Source organism: Chiloscyllium plagiosum, chromosome 30, assembly GCF_004010195.1.
Source record: "Chiloscyllium plagiosum isolate BGI_BamShark_2017 chromosome 30, ASM401019v2, whole genome shotgun sequence".
Classification (NCBI taxonomy): domain Eukaryota; kingdom Metazoa; phylum Chordata; class Chondrichthyes; order Orectolobiformes; family Hemiscylliidae; genus Chiloscyllium; species Chiloscyllium plagiosum.
The window spans coordinates 35,866,827-35,884,412 of NC_057739.1; the positions used below are offsets into that span (position 1 = coordinate 35,866,827).

Sequence of the window (17,586 nt, forward strand, 5' to 3'; positions counted from 1 at the left end):
TAAAAAACTAAAGTACAAAATTGAGGGATTTACACACCATAAGATTCCCATGTGTTTCCCAAGTTGGAGCTTCAGTTCTGAACAATTCTTCAAACTGTTGCCGATAATTCGCGACCAGTTCCTTCTCCAACTTATCCACACATTTTGAATACTCTGCCTGAGGAATAAAACAGAAATAAATAAGCTGTCATTAACATAGTCAATATCTTCTCACAGTGATGTCACAATCATTGATTTTTTGTGACCCTGAAGTGTGCAATGAAAATTATGCAATGATTTCTTACACACTCACTACAAGTACAGTACAGAATAATTCTAAACTAAAGTAGGTTGCATAACATCACTCAATTACCTTTCACTAAGTCATGCAATATAAATTTCACCTGAACAATCCATTTCTGCATGAATTCAACTCACTCTGTAAGGGTGTCGTTCATCCTGAAAATATGTAAGTAGGTACAGAACACAGCGCAGCGTGTACAATCTTTCTTCATAATAGTATTCTGCAATCTGAGCACAGGAAGGCAAGAAATACAAAATTAAGAAAAACAATGAAAATAGCAATTGCAAGAAACATTAGCCAATTTCAAGCTAATCAAATACAAAATCTGGTTTTACTTTTCTGAAACAAGTATTTTTGCACTGCAATTTCACCACTCACCCACTCAAATTCTTTGAAGACTACAAGCCCAAACCACAGCATTTTGCAATCAGCAAGCAAGAAAGAGAGTGTTTAATATTTTTTAATATTGGAAAAAGAAATGATTTAACTTGCAAACGTTTGGGGGCTTGGCTTTTGTAATTCTGACCCCCAAGAACAATCAGAAGTAATTTTGCCCATTACAGATCAATTAAGTAATTGCAATCGAGGAAGCTACAACTGACCAGAGGGGTCATCAGAAAATACAACTGTCAGAGAAGGTTATTACATCAAAGAAAACACAATGAAAGGTTTATCTATCCTCATGTCTCTTGGCTTCTGAGCTGAAACAAATTATGTAACAACATTAATTTATTTCAGATAACATCACATCAGACCACAGTGACCATACACTGTTTTTACATCCATTTCCACTTTGCTGTATACCATTGGATACAATTTCTCCGATGTCTTTCCTTATTTAAGTACTGAAACAGTACCCAGATGTCATCCATAGTGCTCCAGATTTAGATGAAAAACAATGCTGCTTAGGAAGCACTCAAATTGTGAATACTGGAAAAAGGAACATTAAAACAACTAAGACGGTATGTTACTTTTAACATAAGTGCAGATGCTAAAGGAAAATAAAACTGAAGAATAACCTACAAAATGGGAACACGTCAACAGCAAATGGCCAGCACCGCTGCCTGTTGCCTCGCAGCAGCCAGGGACCCAGGTTCAATTCCAGCCTCAGGTGAACTGTGTCGATTTTGGAGATTCTCAGTGTCTGTGTGGGTTTCCTCTGAGTGCTCCAGTTTCCTCCCACAGTCCAAAGATGTGCAGGTTAGGTGAATTGGCAATGCTAAATTGCCCATAGTTTTCAAAGATGCACAGGCAAGATCCCATTAGTCAGGAGAAATGTAGATTAATAGGGGTAGGGGAATGGGTCTAGGTGAGGTACTCTTCAGAAGGCCGGTGTGGACTTGTTGGGCCAAAATGGGCCAAATCACTGTAGGGATTCTATGTTTCTATTAAATATTGTTATTTTAAATCTTTCAAGCAGAGTATGAAACACTGCCTTTATCTCTTCTACTTCAGTACATACTGCATGCAGTAAGGAGACATGAACATTTGATCGAAGAACACTGACCTTCTTTTACCTCCCTTTTGTGTGGAATCACAACTTGCATTTAGTACTTCCCCACAACACCAGCAGTTTGAGAACTCAGTGGGGTTTAGTAAATGGGCAGAGATCAAATTCAGAATTAAATCATAGCCTTCCCACTAATTGCAGACAGGTGTTGTTATTTTTAAGTTTAAACATAATGTACCTTCAGCTGCAGGGCCTGGCTCTGCCTCTCATCCTGCAATACTGCCTAAATAAAAAGAGAAAAAAAAATGAAACAAATATGGAATAAATCCCATGTCAACATTCCAAGAAGTTTCTTTTTGCAAAACACGGTTGTGATTTTAAGGCTGTGGTTTGATTGGAAATTTAAGACTGAATCAAACACTAATTCTAACTTTCAACTGTTGGTCTATGGTCTACATGTCAAAACAGTTAATTATAGTGCCAATGGGAGGTTGTTTCAAGTGTTATGGACAAGGCAGGACCCCCTCAAAATATTTTAAGATAGCCTAGACCCTAACTTTTTTTTAAGGCAAATGTCAGCTGTCGTTTTCCAGATGCAATGCAATTGGTCAAACTACTCAATGTTAAGCAAAACAATTTATTTAATCACTATAGTTAAAATACAAATAAAAGAACTCAGAATAACTTTACCAGAAAACTTGGAATAATAGATACAGTAACTACCACTAATTAACTGTTCCAATCTAGTAACATATCACAAACACACCCCTTTGGAAAAAAGGAGAATTCAGAAAAATAGATTTGTCTCTCAGGTAGCCCAGTGGCAGAGAGAAACTCCAGCTTCTAACTGCAAGAGAAAAAAGATAGCTTCTACTTCTTCAAACCCTTAACAACAACTGCTTAAAACTAAACCTCAAGCTAAAAAAAAACCTAGAAATGTTGACAGAGCTGATCACATCCATCCAGGCTGCCTCCATTGTTCCAACATTTAAAAAGAAAACTCAAGGCCTCACAAGCTGTTTACTCTCGTGGTTTTGGCAGACTGCTCAGTACTTAGACTCAGAGTCATAGAGATGTACAGCATGGAAACAGACCCTTCCGTCCAACCCGTCCATGTCGACCAGATATCCCAACCCAATCTGGTCTCACCTGCCAGCACCCAGCCCATATCCCTCCAGATCTTTCCTATTCACATACCCATCCAAATGCCTCTTAAATGTTGCAATTGTACCAGCTTCCACCACTTCCTCTGGCAGCTCATTCCATACACACACCACCCTGTGTGGAAAAGGTTGCCCCTTAGGCCTCTTTTATATCTTTCCCCTCTCACCCTAAACCTATGCCCTCTAGCTCTGGATTTCCCGACCCCACGGAAAAGACTGTCGATTTATCCTATCCATGCTCATAATTTTGTAAACCTCTATAAGGTCACCCCTCAGCCTCCGATGCTCCAGGGAAAACAGCCCCAGCCTCTCCCCATAGCTCCAACCCTGGCAACATTCTTGTAAATCTTTTCTGAACGTTTCCAAGTTTCACAACATCTTTCCGACAGGTAGGAGACCAGAATTGCACGCAATATTCCAACAGTGGCCTAACCAATGTCCTGTACAGCCGCAACATGACCTCCCACACTCAATACTCTGACCATTAAAAGAAAGCATACCAAGCACCTTCTTCACTATCCTATCTACCTGCGACTCCACTTTCAAGGAGCTATGAACCTGCAGCAACACTCTTTGTTCAGCAACACTCCCTAGGACTTTACCATTAAGTGTATAAGTCCTGCTAAGATTTGCTTTCCCAAAATGCAGCACCTCCCATTTATCTGAACTAAACTCCATCTGCCACTTCTCAGCCCATTGGCCCATCTGGTCAAGATCCTGTTGTAATCTGAGGTGACCCTCTTCGCTGTCCACTATACCTCCAATTTTGGTGTCACCTGCAAACTTACTAACTGTACCTCTTATGTACCTCTTACTAACTGTACATCCTAATCATTTATATAAATGACAAAAAGTAGAGGGCCCAGCACCGATCCTTGTGGAACTCCACTGGTCACAGGCCTTCAGTCTGAAAAACAACCCTCCACCATCACCCTCTCTTCTACTTTTGAGCCAGTTTTGTATCCAAATGGCTAATTCTCCCTGTATTCCATGAGATCTAACCTTGCTAACCAGTCTCCCATGGGAAATTTTGTCGAACGCCTTACTGATGTCCATATAGATCACATCTACCGCTCTGCCCTCATCAATCCTTTTTGTTACTTTTTCAAAAAATTCAATCAAGTTTGAGAGACATGACTTCCCACGCAGAAAGTCATGCTGACTATCCCTAATCAGTTGCTGGAAAAGCGCGGGTCAGGAAGGGCTCATGCCTGAAACGTCAATTCTCCTGCTCCTTGGATGCTGCCCGATCTGCTGCGCTTTTCCAGCAACACATTTTCAGCTCTGAGCTCCAGCATCTGCAGTCCTCACTTTCTCCTATCCCTAATCAGTCCCTGCCTTTCCAAATACATGTACATCCTGTCCCTCAGGATTCCCTCCAACAACTTGCCCACCACCGACATCAGGCTCACTGGTCTATAGCTCCTTGGCTTGTCCTTACCACCCTTCCTAAACAGTGGCACCATGTTAGCCAACCTCCAGTCCTTCGATACAAATATCTCAGCAAGAGGCCCAGCAATCGCTCCTCTAGCTTCCCAGAGTTCCAAGGTACACCTGATCAGGTCCTGGGGATTTCTCCATCTTTATGCGTTTCAAGACATCCAGCACTTCCTCCTCTGTAATATGGACATTTTGCAAGGTGTCACCATCTGTTTCCCTACATTCTATATATTCCATATCCTTTTTCATAGTAACTACTAATGCAAAATACAAATTCTGCCTGACAACTTCTCTTCAAAAGAAAAATGACAAAATAACCTCAAAGCCACAGTATTGTCACAAGTCTGGACCAAATATTATGGATCAGACCAAACTCATGGTAAATATATCAAGAATATAGCCTAGACCCTAACTTTTATCTTATTAAAAGGCAAGTGTAAGATGCTATGGTCCAGATTTATTTCGATTGGTCACACTATTTAAGCAAAATACACTTTATTCTTATCTCTAGTTAAAATACAAAGAAAAGAAAGAAGAATTGGTACACCTTTAACTCTACTGGGAAAGGTAATAATAGATTGTTTAATTACTAAACTACTAGCAACTGTTCTAATACAATAACATCTTAAACAGACCATGGGAAAAAGCAAATTCAGTAACACAGATTGTCCCATACAGAGAGAACTAAAGTTTTTAGTAATAACAAAGATGTAGCAGGTTCCATAACCAGCTTCCAAAATCCTAGCAACTGCTGAAAGTTAAACTAAAACCCCAGTTCTGACTCCACTCATCCATGCTGCTTCTATTGCTCTTACTTCCAAATACAAACCCCAAGGCCTCACAAGACCATAAGACATAGGAACATAAATTAGAACATTCAGCCCATCAAGTCTGCTCCGCCATTCAATCATGGCTGATAGGTTTCTCAACCCCACTCTCCCACTTCATCCCCATAACCCTTGATTCCCTTGGTACTCAAGAACCTATCTCAGTCTTAAATATACTCAATGACCTATCCTCCAATGCCTTCTGGGGCAACAAATTCCATAGATACCCCACCCTCTGGCTGAAAAAGTTTCTACTTATCTCTGTTCTAACAGATCCTCCCCTTTATTTTAAGTCTGTGCTCTCGGTTCCTAGTCTCTCCTATCAATGGAAAACATCTTCCCAGGCCATTCAGTATTCTGTAATTTTTCAATTAGATCTCCCCCCCATCCTTCTAAACCACAGACCAAGTCCTCAAACTTTCCTCATATGTTAAGCTTTTCATTCCTGGGACCATTCTCGTTAACCTCCACTGACCCAATCCAGGGGGCCCAAAACTGTGCACAATACTCCAAACGTGGTCTGACCACAGCCTTATAGAGCCTCAGACATACAACCTGCTTTTATATTCAAGTCCTCTCAAAATAAATGCTATCATTGCATTTGCCTTCCTAACTACTGACTCAACCTGCAAGTTTACCTTGATAGAATCCTGGACTAATACTCCCAAGTTTCTTTGCACTTCAAACTTCTGAATTATCTTCCCATTTAGAGAATAGTCCATGCCGCTATTCTTCTTATCAAAGTTCATGACCCCATACTTTCCCATGTTGTACTTCCTCCGTCACTTCTTTGCCCACTCTCCTCACCTGTCCAAATCCTTCCGGAGCCTCCTCGCCTGCTCAGTGCTACATGTCCCTCTACCTATCTTTGTATCGTTTGCAAACTTCTCCAATGTCCTCAGCTCCTTCATCTAGAGCCTTAACGTATAAAGTGTGTTCACTTTATTGACTTGGAACTGACCCTTTGGTACCTCTGTCTCAATCTCTTCATTTTAAAAAAAAAAATGAAACCACACCTCAAAGCAATAGTATCATCACATAAATCAAAGTTACAAGAAATAGCTGGTAGGTAGTTAGTACGGCTGCAGAAACTATAGACTAAGGGAAAACGTCTCACTATAGTTATCTCATAAGATAACATATTCCTCATGATTTTTTACTGTATTGCAAAATATTGATATTAACATTCAACCTACGCTGGGGTCTGCTCACCAGCTGTCCACACGTGCATGCCACAAACTGTAAAAGAGTGTGGACAAAATAAAGGATCATCAACCTATGCTTAATCTATTAACTGTCCCAGTTAAAACAGTTATACCTTTATTGAGCTCCGTGTGCCTCTGTAATCCTCTTGTAGATACGACTGCAATAGTTGAACACTTTGTTGTTCATCCAAACTCTATTCAACAAGATTTAACCAAGAATCAGAACTGAACATTGGAGAAATACACAAGCTGTGCATTATTCAAACTTCTTTAAAACATCACATTCTTTGATAAAACAAATGTAATAGAATTTAATTACATAACTGTTGGTTTTGAGCAGTAAAAATATACACTCAGACAAACTAAACTCCTCTGCCAATAAAGAAAAAAATTAGTCCAAATGACCTTAGTTTAGGTCACTGTGGACTTTGAACTCCCAAGCTCTTGAAAATAGGTTCAAATATCCTTAATCTCATTTTATTTTGGACCATTACAACTGATGGAGATTTCTATTCCTTCTCGGTCAGAAGCACATTCCATTGTAGGACTGCATTCAAACTCACTGATGCCAAAAATATGACAGTAGTACTTACCAGGAATTTGCTGATCCGTAGCCCAAGTTCCTTCAGAGGTACTACCACTTCTTTATCAGCTTTTAGCTTCTCCCCAGAGGATATACTGGAAGAGAAGAAACAGCTTTCCCTTGAGTGAGACTCTGATTATATACACTATGCAATACTTGTAGATAAGCTTAATGGTGCCAGCTATAGACCAGAAGATATTTTATCTGAAAAGCAGTTTTTAGAGCTGTGGGATCGAAATTGCCGAGTGGCAAAAAAAAAAGCCTTTTATTCAGCAACCACAAGTAACACAAGGTCGAGGCGGCAATAGAATCCTGAAATACAGTTCTTACAATAGCCTTTTTATACAGTTCTTACATACATTAAAATTCCTTTACTATGGTGTTACAGGTTTGGCGGGCTTCTGTTCTGAGAGATAGGCGGGGATGGTATTGTTCTGTACAGTACACTTATTCAGAGGTAAATAGGCCTAAACACTGCTCGTGGCAAGGGCTGATAAGGTTTGAAAATGCAGTAATGGATTTGAAAGGGTTGTTTTAAATTTGGTCTAGCTTATATTAGTAAAATATACTACAGACCTGCGATTTTATGAATGGATGAATGAAGCCATGTTATAGTAGGGAGTTATGAATGAATGGAATGAGAACATGGTGAGTGGGTTAGTAAAGGAGTTATGAATGAATAAGCAAAGCGCTTATGAGGAGGAAATATAAAGCGTTTGTGGATGAGTCAGTGAAGGGACCTAGAACACAATATCTCACAGAGCCTATTTATCAATTTTCACAAATAAAATCATAAGTATTCCCAGTGTGTGACTACATCCTCTGGTGTTCTTTAAGCCTACTGATAATCCTAATGGGGTTAATTCTGGCCAATCCTATGTTACATCTTATGCTTTATTTTTAATCAACAAAATACCTACCCTTGAAGTCATTTACATTAATTGATGAAACCTACCTGCTTACGCAGGAAGATATAGTGGCTTTGGAGGCAGTCCAAGCTGACACTATGTACGGAAGGACATGTTTTATTTGGAGAGAGTGGGTAGACTTGATCTTTACTTATTGAAATACAAAAGAATGAGGGGCCAACATATTGAAACACAAGATTCTTAAGGGACATGAGAATAGATGTGTAAAGGTTGTTTCACTTTGTGGGAGAATCTCAGATAAGACGGCATAATCTCAAAATAAGGGGTTGCACATTTAAAAGATGAGGAATTTCCTCTGAGGGCAGTGAATCCGTGGAAAGTTTTACCACAGAAGGCTGTAAAAGCTGCATTGCGAATTATATACAAGACTGAGACCAACAAATTTTTAACCAGTAAGGGAATCAGGGTTATGATGAAAAGGCAGGAAGTGGACTTCAGGATCATCAGATCATCCAGATCTCATTGAAAGAGAGCAGACTATGGACTAAATGGCGTACTTCTGGCTTCCACATTTTATGTTTTTATCCTCTGTGGTCAATAATTTCTCCACACTATACATTATCAACCAAAGGATATGCAGTACTTCAAACTATGGGGAAAATAAATAAGTCAGTCAGTCTTGCAACAAAGTTTAAAAAGCATATTATAAAGAGTTATCATCATTACCTAGGGGGTTTGTAATAAGACAGGCCAGCTAGTAACCGCTCACAATGTCGATCCAACTCAGCTTCAATTTGATCCTGAAAGAAAATAATGTAATTCAAACTTTATAACTGTTCACCTTCACGTTTTACATCCATTTCAGTGATCCTTCCTAAGAACCATAAAACAACACCGATTGATTTTTGGAGGTACTTCTTCCATATTGTAGTATAATTCCTATAATTTCTTATGTTACTTTTTTCCTATTAATGGTATCAATTTACAATCTACAACCACGCTTTTGCTGATGCTAATCAACAGCTGGACAATAAACAGGTTACACTGATTTACCTCTTGATATTTCTAATCCCAAAAGATCATTTTGCTTTTGAATACACCAAAGATCTGCAAATTGCATGGAGAACTGTTGCTACAAATAATGCAACATGTTATTATGTACAGCTGCAAAATACAGTTAGAATCTGTGAAAATCTTTTAACCCATTGGTGCCATGTGTCAAAGAATTATTCTCACCATTCATCAATCATAGCATTACCTCTACTGGTAACGCTGGGAAAATATAAATTCTTCAATAAGTCCAAGAAAGCTGCGCAACCAATTTTAAAATAATAATTTTACTGAATTGAACTTACATTTTCTCTTAGTGCTGACCTCCCCAGTAAAATTGTCCACAGCTCTCGACTGCTCCTGTGAACAAAGGCCAGAGTCCAAATGGTGTTTTTTAAGAGACGGTTTATATATTAGATTGCTAAAAGTTAACATTAGCGTCACTCTTACCTGAGCAAATACTCACCCAAATATCTGAATCATTTAGTCTCAGCTTTACCAACATCTTAATGATAAAATAATGTTTCTAGCATAGAACCACTGAAAACTTTCAACACAGAAGAGGCCATTCAGTCCATCATGTCTGCACTGTACACATGATCTGAAATTGATACTTCATCCCAATTTCATATCAGACTCGCCTGTTAGCAAAAGCAGTTTTTCATCTTCATTGTAAGAATTTGATTTATTACACGTAACACTGATACGTCATTCCAATACACTTATGTTTCAATATAATACCGATGAACTTTTGCAACTTGGAATCCCAACAAAACCTTGAGAAAAATGTTCTTTATTGATTTTATTAAGGACAACGAAATTCCATTGGAAACAGTACTAATATCAAACTGGGTTCATTCACAATCAGACCATCAGATTTCACAATCTCATTTGCTCTCAAATGTATTATCTAGGATAATCCTCAGTGTTCTATCAAAGGAGAGCACCATTGTCAAAGATACCATTTTCAATTAAGCACTTGTCACCAAAAGATTCTATCACTATTTAAGAGAAAAGGGGTTTCCAACAGTGTCTTTGTCAACATTGCCTACTAAGCCAACATTCCAAAAGTACAGCATAAGGTTTGTTAAATTAATTTTGGATTCAAATGGACAAAACTGTTCCTTAAAAACAATATCCCTCACCCTACACCTTTGCCCAAAAGCTTTGAAGTGTGGCCCTGATTAAATGTGGATTAAAGACAAAAATAGAAATTGCTGGAAGAGCTCAGCAGTTCTGGCAGTATCTGCGGAGTGAAGTCAGAGTTAATGTTTCAGGTTGAGCAACCCTTCCTCAGAACTGATGGTAGCTATGAAAATGTTGGCATTTATACAGAAGATAGGGAGTAAGGAGTAAACAATAGGTGGGGATAGAGCCCAGAGAGAGAGGAGCAGTTGGACAAAGGAGTGAATAATGATCTGGCAAGGAGGGTGAATAGCTATTAATGGGGGCTGCTTGTTGCTAACCGTGGGTCTGTATAATAGCAGACTGTGTGATAACAAAGCCTGGTTTGGGGCATTGAGGTAAGGACATGGGAGAGCTAAAGCCCTGAAGTTATTGAACTCCATATTGAGTCTGGAAGGCTGCAGGGTCACCAAATGGAAAAGGAGATGCTGTTCTTCCAGCTTGCGCCAAGCTTTGCTGAAGCACTGCAGCAAACCTAAGACAGATGTTTGGATATTCCCCGAACAAATAAATATCAATTTCAGCATTGTAGCCATCCTGACACACAAATTGCAAATTTAAGCTTCAGTTCCAAATAAAATAACCAGCGTAAATTAAAATTATTTCATGTGTGTTTGATATGTTACAAATATATGTTACTGCTTCCAGAAAAGTAATTGCTTTTATTCACTCAAGGAAAATGGGTATTACCGTTTGCCAGTATTTATTGCCCATCCCTATTTGCCTTTGAGAAGGTGGCAGCCCACATGCAGTAGGTTGACCCACAACAACCTTAGGAGGAAATTTCAGGATTTCAGCAGTGACAGCAAAGGAACAGCGATATACTTCCAAGTCAAGATGGTGAATGCCTTGAAGGGGAACCTGCAGGTGGTGGTTTTCTCATGTATCTGCAGTCCTTGTTCTTCTAGATGACAGTGGTCATAGGTTTGGAAGTGGTGTCCAAGGATCTTTAGTAAATTTCTGCACTACTTCTTGTAAATAGTACACACTGCTGCCACGGAGTGTCGGTGGAGGGTGTGGAAGATTGTGGATGCAATGTCAATCGATAGGGCTGTTTTGTCCTAGATAGTGTCAAGCTGCTTCAGTGTTGTTGGAGCTGCACTCATCCAAACAGGTGGAAAGGATTTCATCACACTCCTAACTGGTATCTTGTAGATGTTGGACAGGCTTTGAGGAGTCAGGAATCAAATTATTCACCATATTATCCCTAGTCTCTGACCTGTTCTTATAACCACTGTGTTTATGTGGTGAGTTCAGTAGAGTTTCTAGTCAATGGTAATCCCTTGGATGTTGATTCAATGATGGTAACACTTGTCAGTGTGGCATCAATGTTCTTTGGCAATTGTCAGTCCAAGCTTGGATATTATACAGATTTTGTTGCATTTGAACATGGGCTGCTTCAGTACCAAGGGTCCCGAATGGTGCTGAGTATTGTGCAATCATCGGCAAATATCCCCACTTCTGACCTTATGATGGAAGGAAGGTCATTGGCGAAGCAGTTGAAGATGATTGGGTCCAGTACCTTACCCCTGGCAAACTCTTTCATACAGCACGGAAACGGTCCCTTTGATTCATCAAATCAATGCTGCTCATAATCTCAAATTAAATTAGTCCCATCTACCTGCACTTGGCTCATTTCCCTCCAAACATTTCTTATTCATGTAGTTATCTAAATGTCTTTTAAACACTAACTGAACCCTCATCCACCATGGAGTTTAATGAAGGAAAGTGTGAGGTGATTCACTTTAGAAGGAACAACAGGAATAAAGAGTACAGGGCTAATGGTAAGATTCTTGGTAATGTCGATGAGCAGAAATTTTGGTGTCCATGTACATAGATCCCTGAAAGTTACCACCAAGGTTGATAGGAGAAAGAGAGGCACTATTCTTGTAGACAGTAATGACACAAAGATCAAAGCCAAAGGCTATGCAATCTCCTCCGTGGATTCCCAGAGAACTCTAGGATAAATCCTATCTGACCCATAGGATTTAGCAATTCTGAAGTGCGAATATAGATAACACCTCTTCCTTGTGAACCTTGATCCTCTCTAGTCTAGTAGCTGTATTTCAATATTCTCCTCTACAATATTGTCTTTTTCCAGTATGAATACTGACTAAAAATATTCATTTATCACTTCTCCTATTTCCTCAGATTCCACGCAGAACTTCCCACTACTGTCCTTGACTGGTCCTAATCTTACTCTAGTCATTCTTTTATTCCTGACATACCTGTAGAAAGCTTTAGGGTTTTCCTTGATTCTATCTGCCAATGATTTGTCATGCCCCCTCCTGTCTCCTTAGCTCTCTCTTTAGGTCCTTCCTCGATAACTTGTAACTCGCAAGCGCCCTAACTGAGCCTTCACATGAAATGTTAAAAGATTAAATGGGAATATCTCTCTGGATATTAATCTAATGTTAAAGAGTTAAACTGCACTGAGTGAACATTCTGCAAGTGGGTGGGGATGACATTCATGCAAGAATGTGAATGACCCCCCCCCCACTCCAATTAGACAGTCATTTGCCATTACTGCCCCTACTATTATCAAATTAAACTATCATTCAATCTCTTCCATTCAGAAATGCTTTCTTGCCATCCTCTGAAGATAGGTATGTTGCACCTACATTGTCTTGGAGAATCACGGAGTAACATCTGAACAAAATTTGGGGGTACTTAATTGCCTTTGTTCGTCACACCTCCCCTTTATAAGTACTTTTAGAACAGTATGGCGTCACCGAGAAAAAGGGGAGAAAGTGGAGCCAGTCCACTCAGATCCAGACAGGAAAGTGCATTGATTGCCAGGGAAGCTGGGGGTTGACGAGTGGCATGTGACTATCGGTGAGTGGCTAGTGTTTTGATGAGCTTTACCAACTGACCTGTATAAAGGGGATGTGTTTCTTTGTTCAGGACCTCTGACTCGACTTCGCACACTTGCATAGAGGGTCATCGGGGTCACCTAGCTTGTACAAGCGGTATTAAACTTCAACTGTTCGCAGAAGGTGGCATGTGCAAATTGCATCTCATGTGTGAAACCTCAGGAAAAGAACCTAACATAGCTAGCCTCCATGGATGCAGGGTGTCAAAGGGACTTCACTACTTCAAGACCACTTAGAGGCAGCAATGCTGGCCTAGTCAGCGATTTCAGATCCCGCAAGTGAATTTTAAAAATTCTGACCCAGATTCGGATCATGTTGAAAGAAAGTGCATGATTTCTGCATGACCCAGAAGTTATTAAAGACTCCTTATAAAATTTAAGCAGAAGCAGCTACTTGATAATAGCTAGCAGTTCTGGTCTGAGGAGAAACAAAACTGCTTTCAGTCCCTAGAAAATATCTGGAAGATTGAAAATCATTTTTGAACAAATTTTTTTTAAAACATTATCCTGGGAACAGGAATGCAGCAGCCAAAAAAATTGCAGTTTTTGAATTCAAAGTCAGAATGCAAAAAGGGAGTAGATGGGAAAGTGGCAAAATAGCAGCCCCTAAACCCTTTATTTGATGGCCAAAGAAATAAAATTAAGATGTTGGCTTTGGACAGGGCAGAGGGAAGAGTGTGAGCACAAGGGAGAAAAGGTGGATCGAGGATATCCACTCCACCAGAACATGCAATAATGCACCTTGACTGGTAGCAAATCATTCCAAGATTCAAAACCATGCCTCTTACTTCATGAACCTTGGAAGAGTTATAAAAAAAAGACAAGAAGCTCGTTTTGTCCAAACATACCATATATCAAGCAGGTAGCACAAACTGCACACCACAAAACACTACTCATCAACATTAAGTTGCATTTATACAGTATTCAGTGGAGTCAAGGTACCAAGGAACCAGCTGCTGTATGATTTGATCATTAACAGAATATCCCAGGGTTCTACACAGGAAGGTAGCAGGACAAAATTAAATGAAGCCAATGGAAACATTAGGACCGGTAACTAAAAACTTTAAAAGAAATAAAATAAGGGGAGTCTTAAGGAAAGAGTGAAGAGTTGAGAGAAAATATCATCGAATGTATCTCTTAATTGTGCAAGTCAAAAATCATACAAGTTTGTCCTGCGTAATTGTCATTCACTAGCTCACAATGTCTGTGCAGAAAATTATAGCACCAGCTATAATTTCTCAGAAAGGGATAAAGAAGAATTTAAAAACAGAATGAAAAAACCTACAATTGTCAGTAACAGAAGAACAAAATGAAAGGTTAATATTTTAAGGTAAGTTTTCACTAAAAACATTAACTATTCTTTACTCCTCACAGGGTAAAAGCAAATTACTGTGGATGCTGGAATCTGAAACTAAAAGAGAAAATTTGTCAAAGGGTCAGTTAGACTCGAAACATCAGCTTTTTTCTCTCCTTACAGATACTGCCAGACCTGCTGAGATTTTCCAGCATTTTCTCTTTTGGTTTCTTTACTCCTCACATTCTAGTTGCACAATATAGGGCACATTTAATCAAGTATCTTAAAGAAATTCTGGATTCCATATGCAGAAGATAACAAGTTTACTCCACCCTCAATGACCACAAACTATTGTAACTACATGGGCTAACTGTAGAACTCACCAAGCACTACAAAAGTTGTTAATAGTACTAGCTCATCATATTGACTCCAGTGGGTAAACTGGAGGGAGAAAACAAAAGTAAAGATTAAAAGCGTATTTCAACCTGAACAACGCACCCAAGAGAAACAAAAATACATAATCTTCATGCCACGCTAAAGACTGATCCCCGTCAGTCTCACTGATAGTATTACAGGAAAAAACTGCACTGTGAGGCATCCTTATATTTTAAAACAGGAAAACCCCGAGATACGTTAAAGAGGCAGACTAAAACCAAACTATGGAGACGTGTTAACATATTTGACTACTGGCTAGGGCGTGCGTTGTTCTCCGTACACTGGGTCTGCTTTTATGAGTGTTGGTAGCGACCTGACAGTATTAGCTCCTATTTGAGGACGCTGGGTACCTTTCAGGTCACTGAGCGACAGGAAGGAGGGGGTGATAGAAAAGAGACAGTTTCCTGTCAGATTCTTGTAAATTTGTGTCCCTTAACGGAGCGAGGGGAATTTACCGGTAGAACCACAACGTCTATTTACGAAATAAATAAGTTAAAAATTCTAAATTATGATCCCAAAAGAACCAAAGCCCCTCTTTGGCGTGATGGAGAGTTTGAACGTAAACTCGTGCTCACCGCGTTCTCATCCATTTACCAACTGTAGCCCCGCGCTCTCACAGGAACCCTACACACAGTCAAACACCGGCTCGCCGTTTTGTCTCTGATAAAACACACTTATTTCACACAGCTGCTCGGCCGAAACTCATATTGTTTTCTATTTCATTTCAAGGAAAAAAAGTTTCACACATTTCATTTTACCTCACGTAAGTCCGCGCCACAGCCACCGCCATTGCCAACCCTCTCACGTGACCAACATCCTAGCCTACCCTCTGCACGTGACCGTTCTCTGGCCCCACCCATCCGTACATGACATCATCCGCGCCGTTCGTGTCACGTGATTGGTCTTTCATTATGGCCGCCTCCTGGAAAGTGACAGGTGGGTGTTGCTTTTTGGTGAGCGTGGGTATTTTTATAAACATTATACTTGCTGCTTTTGGTCTTGGGTTTTTCTTTTCCCCCAGATGGTAATGTTCGTTTTCTCATCATTTTCATTTCTCTACGAGTAATTGAACGTTTGTATTGCACCTGTGAAGTCTTATGAATGGCTAGCCCTTGCTGCTGTTCTTTATCAAACGCCACTACTGAGATCAGGTTGTTTCTTTTACTGAAACCAAAAGAGAAAATGCTGGAAAATCTCAGCAGGTCTGGCAGCATCTGTAAAGAGAGAAAAGAGCTGACGTTTCGAGTCTAACTGACCCTTTGTCAAAGCTGGGAGAAAGTGAGGACTGCAGATGCTGGAGATCAGAGCTGAAAAATGTGTTGCTGGAAAAGCGCAGCAGGTCAGACAGCATCCAAGGAGCAGGAGAATCGACGTTTTGGGCATAAGCCCTTCTTCCTGAAGAAGGGCTTATGCCCGAAATGTCGATTCTTTTGCTCCTTTGTCAAAGCTGCCAGACCTGCTGAGGTTTTCCAGCATTTTCTCTTTTGGTTTCAGATTTCAGCATCCACAGTAATTTTCTTTTATGTGGTGTTTCTTTTACTGCTCGCTCCCGTTAAAATCATTGTTTAGTAAACTGTTCATCTGGCGGCTTCTTTTTACGATACTCTCACCTCTCCCCTTTGAATTTTAACTGGAGAGTCAAGTGTGTACCTTGATCTATCTGAGACTAAATGAAAAACTTAATCAAACCATTGTTGTAGTGAACAATTTACTATGACTATCGCGGTTTACATTTTCTACTAGTTGTTTGCTATTTTTGGCTAACACCGCAGTTATAACAATTTAAATTTGAGTACTGCACTTTTGATTGTTAGTTTTATTTTGCCCGTTTGGGCATTTTGTGCTGGGTGTGGGCGATCCATTTTCTGATCCCCGCTGTGGCCAGTGGGTTGCTGTCAACTGTTTGCATCTCAATACAGTCACAAACTTTCCTTGTCTCTTTCGAGAAGAAGGCAATTTCTTTGACTTGGTTTCAAATGTTACCGTTTGATGTGCCTTTGGAAAAATAAACAGGATTGGTGTCTTTGAAACTGATTTACTTGCTGGTTTTAAACTTATTGAGAAGGGATTATCAAGATCGGCTTTTAGATGTTCAACATTAAGAGTTATACAGTCATAGAGATGTACAGCATGGAAACAGACCCTTCGGTCAACCCGTCCATGCCGACCAGATATCCCAACCCAAGCTAGTCGCATCTGCCAGCACCAGGCCCATATCCCTCCAAACCCTTCCTGTTCATATACCCATCCAAATGCCTCTTAAATGTTGCAATTGTACCAGCCTCCACCAAATCCTCTGGCAGCTCATTCCATACACGTACCACCCTCTGCATGAAAAAGTTGCCCCTTAGGTCTCTTTTATATCTTTCCCCTCTCACCCTAAACCTATGCCCTCTAGTTCTGGACTCGCCAACCCCAGGGAAAAGACTTTGCCTATTTATCCTATCCATGCCCCTCATAATTTTGTAAACCTCTATAAGGTCACCCGTCAGCCTCCGGCGCTCTAGGGAAAACAGCCCCAGCCTGTTCAGCCTCTCCCTGTAGCTGAGATCCTCCAACCCTGCCAACATCCTTGTAAATCTTTTCTGAACGTTTTCAAGTTTCACAACATCTTTCTGATAGGAAGGAGACCAGAATTGCACGCAATATTCCAACAGTGGCCTAACCAATGTCCTCCCAACTCCTGTACTCAATACTCTGACCAATAAAGGAAAACATACCAAACGCCTTCTTCACTATCCTATCTACCTGCTACTACACTTTCAAGGAGCTATGAACCTGCACTCCAAGCTACCTTTGTTCAGCAACACTCCCTAGGACCTTACCATTAAGTGTATAAGTCCTGCTAAGATTTGCTTTCCCAAAATGCAGCACCTCCCATTTATCTGAATTAAACTCCATCTGCCACTTCTCAGCCCATTGGCCCATCT

At 40.1% G+C, this 17,586-nt stretch overlaps 2 protein-coding genes across 4 annotated transcripts in view; one reads left to right on the top strand and one right to left on the bottom strand.

Annotated features, from left to right (window-relative positions):
- The window catches only part of nup188 (nucleoporin 188), a 98,985-nt gene extending 83,465 nt beyond the window's left edge, over nucleotides 1-15,520 (bottom strand). The window contains exons 1-8 of one of the 3 annotated variants that reach the window (XM_043720361.1): nucleotides 15,415-15,520; nucleotides 9,176-9,230; nucleotides 8,547-8,620; nucleotides 6,962-7,046; nucleotides 6,482-6,562; nucleotides 1,972-2,016; nucleotides 418-510; nucleotides 38-157 (exon numbers count right to left, since the gene is read on the bottom strand). In XM_043720361.1, the coding sequence (XP_043576296.1) occupies nucleotides 38-157; nucleotides 418-510; nucleotides 1,972-2,016; nucleotides 6,482-6,562; nucleotides 6,962-7,046; nucleotides 8,547-8,620; nucleotides 9,176-9,230; nucleotides 15,415-15,446 (585 nt within the window). In that variant the 5' untranslated portion in view covers nucleotides 15,447-15,520. Of the gene's footprint in view, nucleotides 1-37; nucleotides 158-417; nucleotides 511-1,971; nucleotides 2,017-6,481; nucleotides 6,563-6,961; nucleotides 7,047-8,546; nucleotides 8,621-9,175; nucleotides 9,231-9,336; nucleotides 9,369-15,231; nucleotides 15,368-15,414 lie in introns of those variants that run through there. The other 2 variants (XM_043720363.1, XM_043720362.1) reach the window with 2 other exon arrangements.
- Nucleotides 15,521-15,540: 20 nt separating this feature from the next.
- Nucleotides 15,541-17,586, top strand: part of dolk (dolichol kinase) — an 11,572-nt gene continuing 9,526 nt past the window's right edge. Inside the window, exon 1 of the mRNA XM_043720364.1 lies at nucleotides 15,541-15,592. The gene's annotated coding sequence lies outside the window, so the exon portion shown is untranslated. The remainder of the gene's footprint in view (nucleotides 15,593-17,586) is intronic.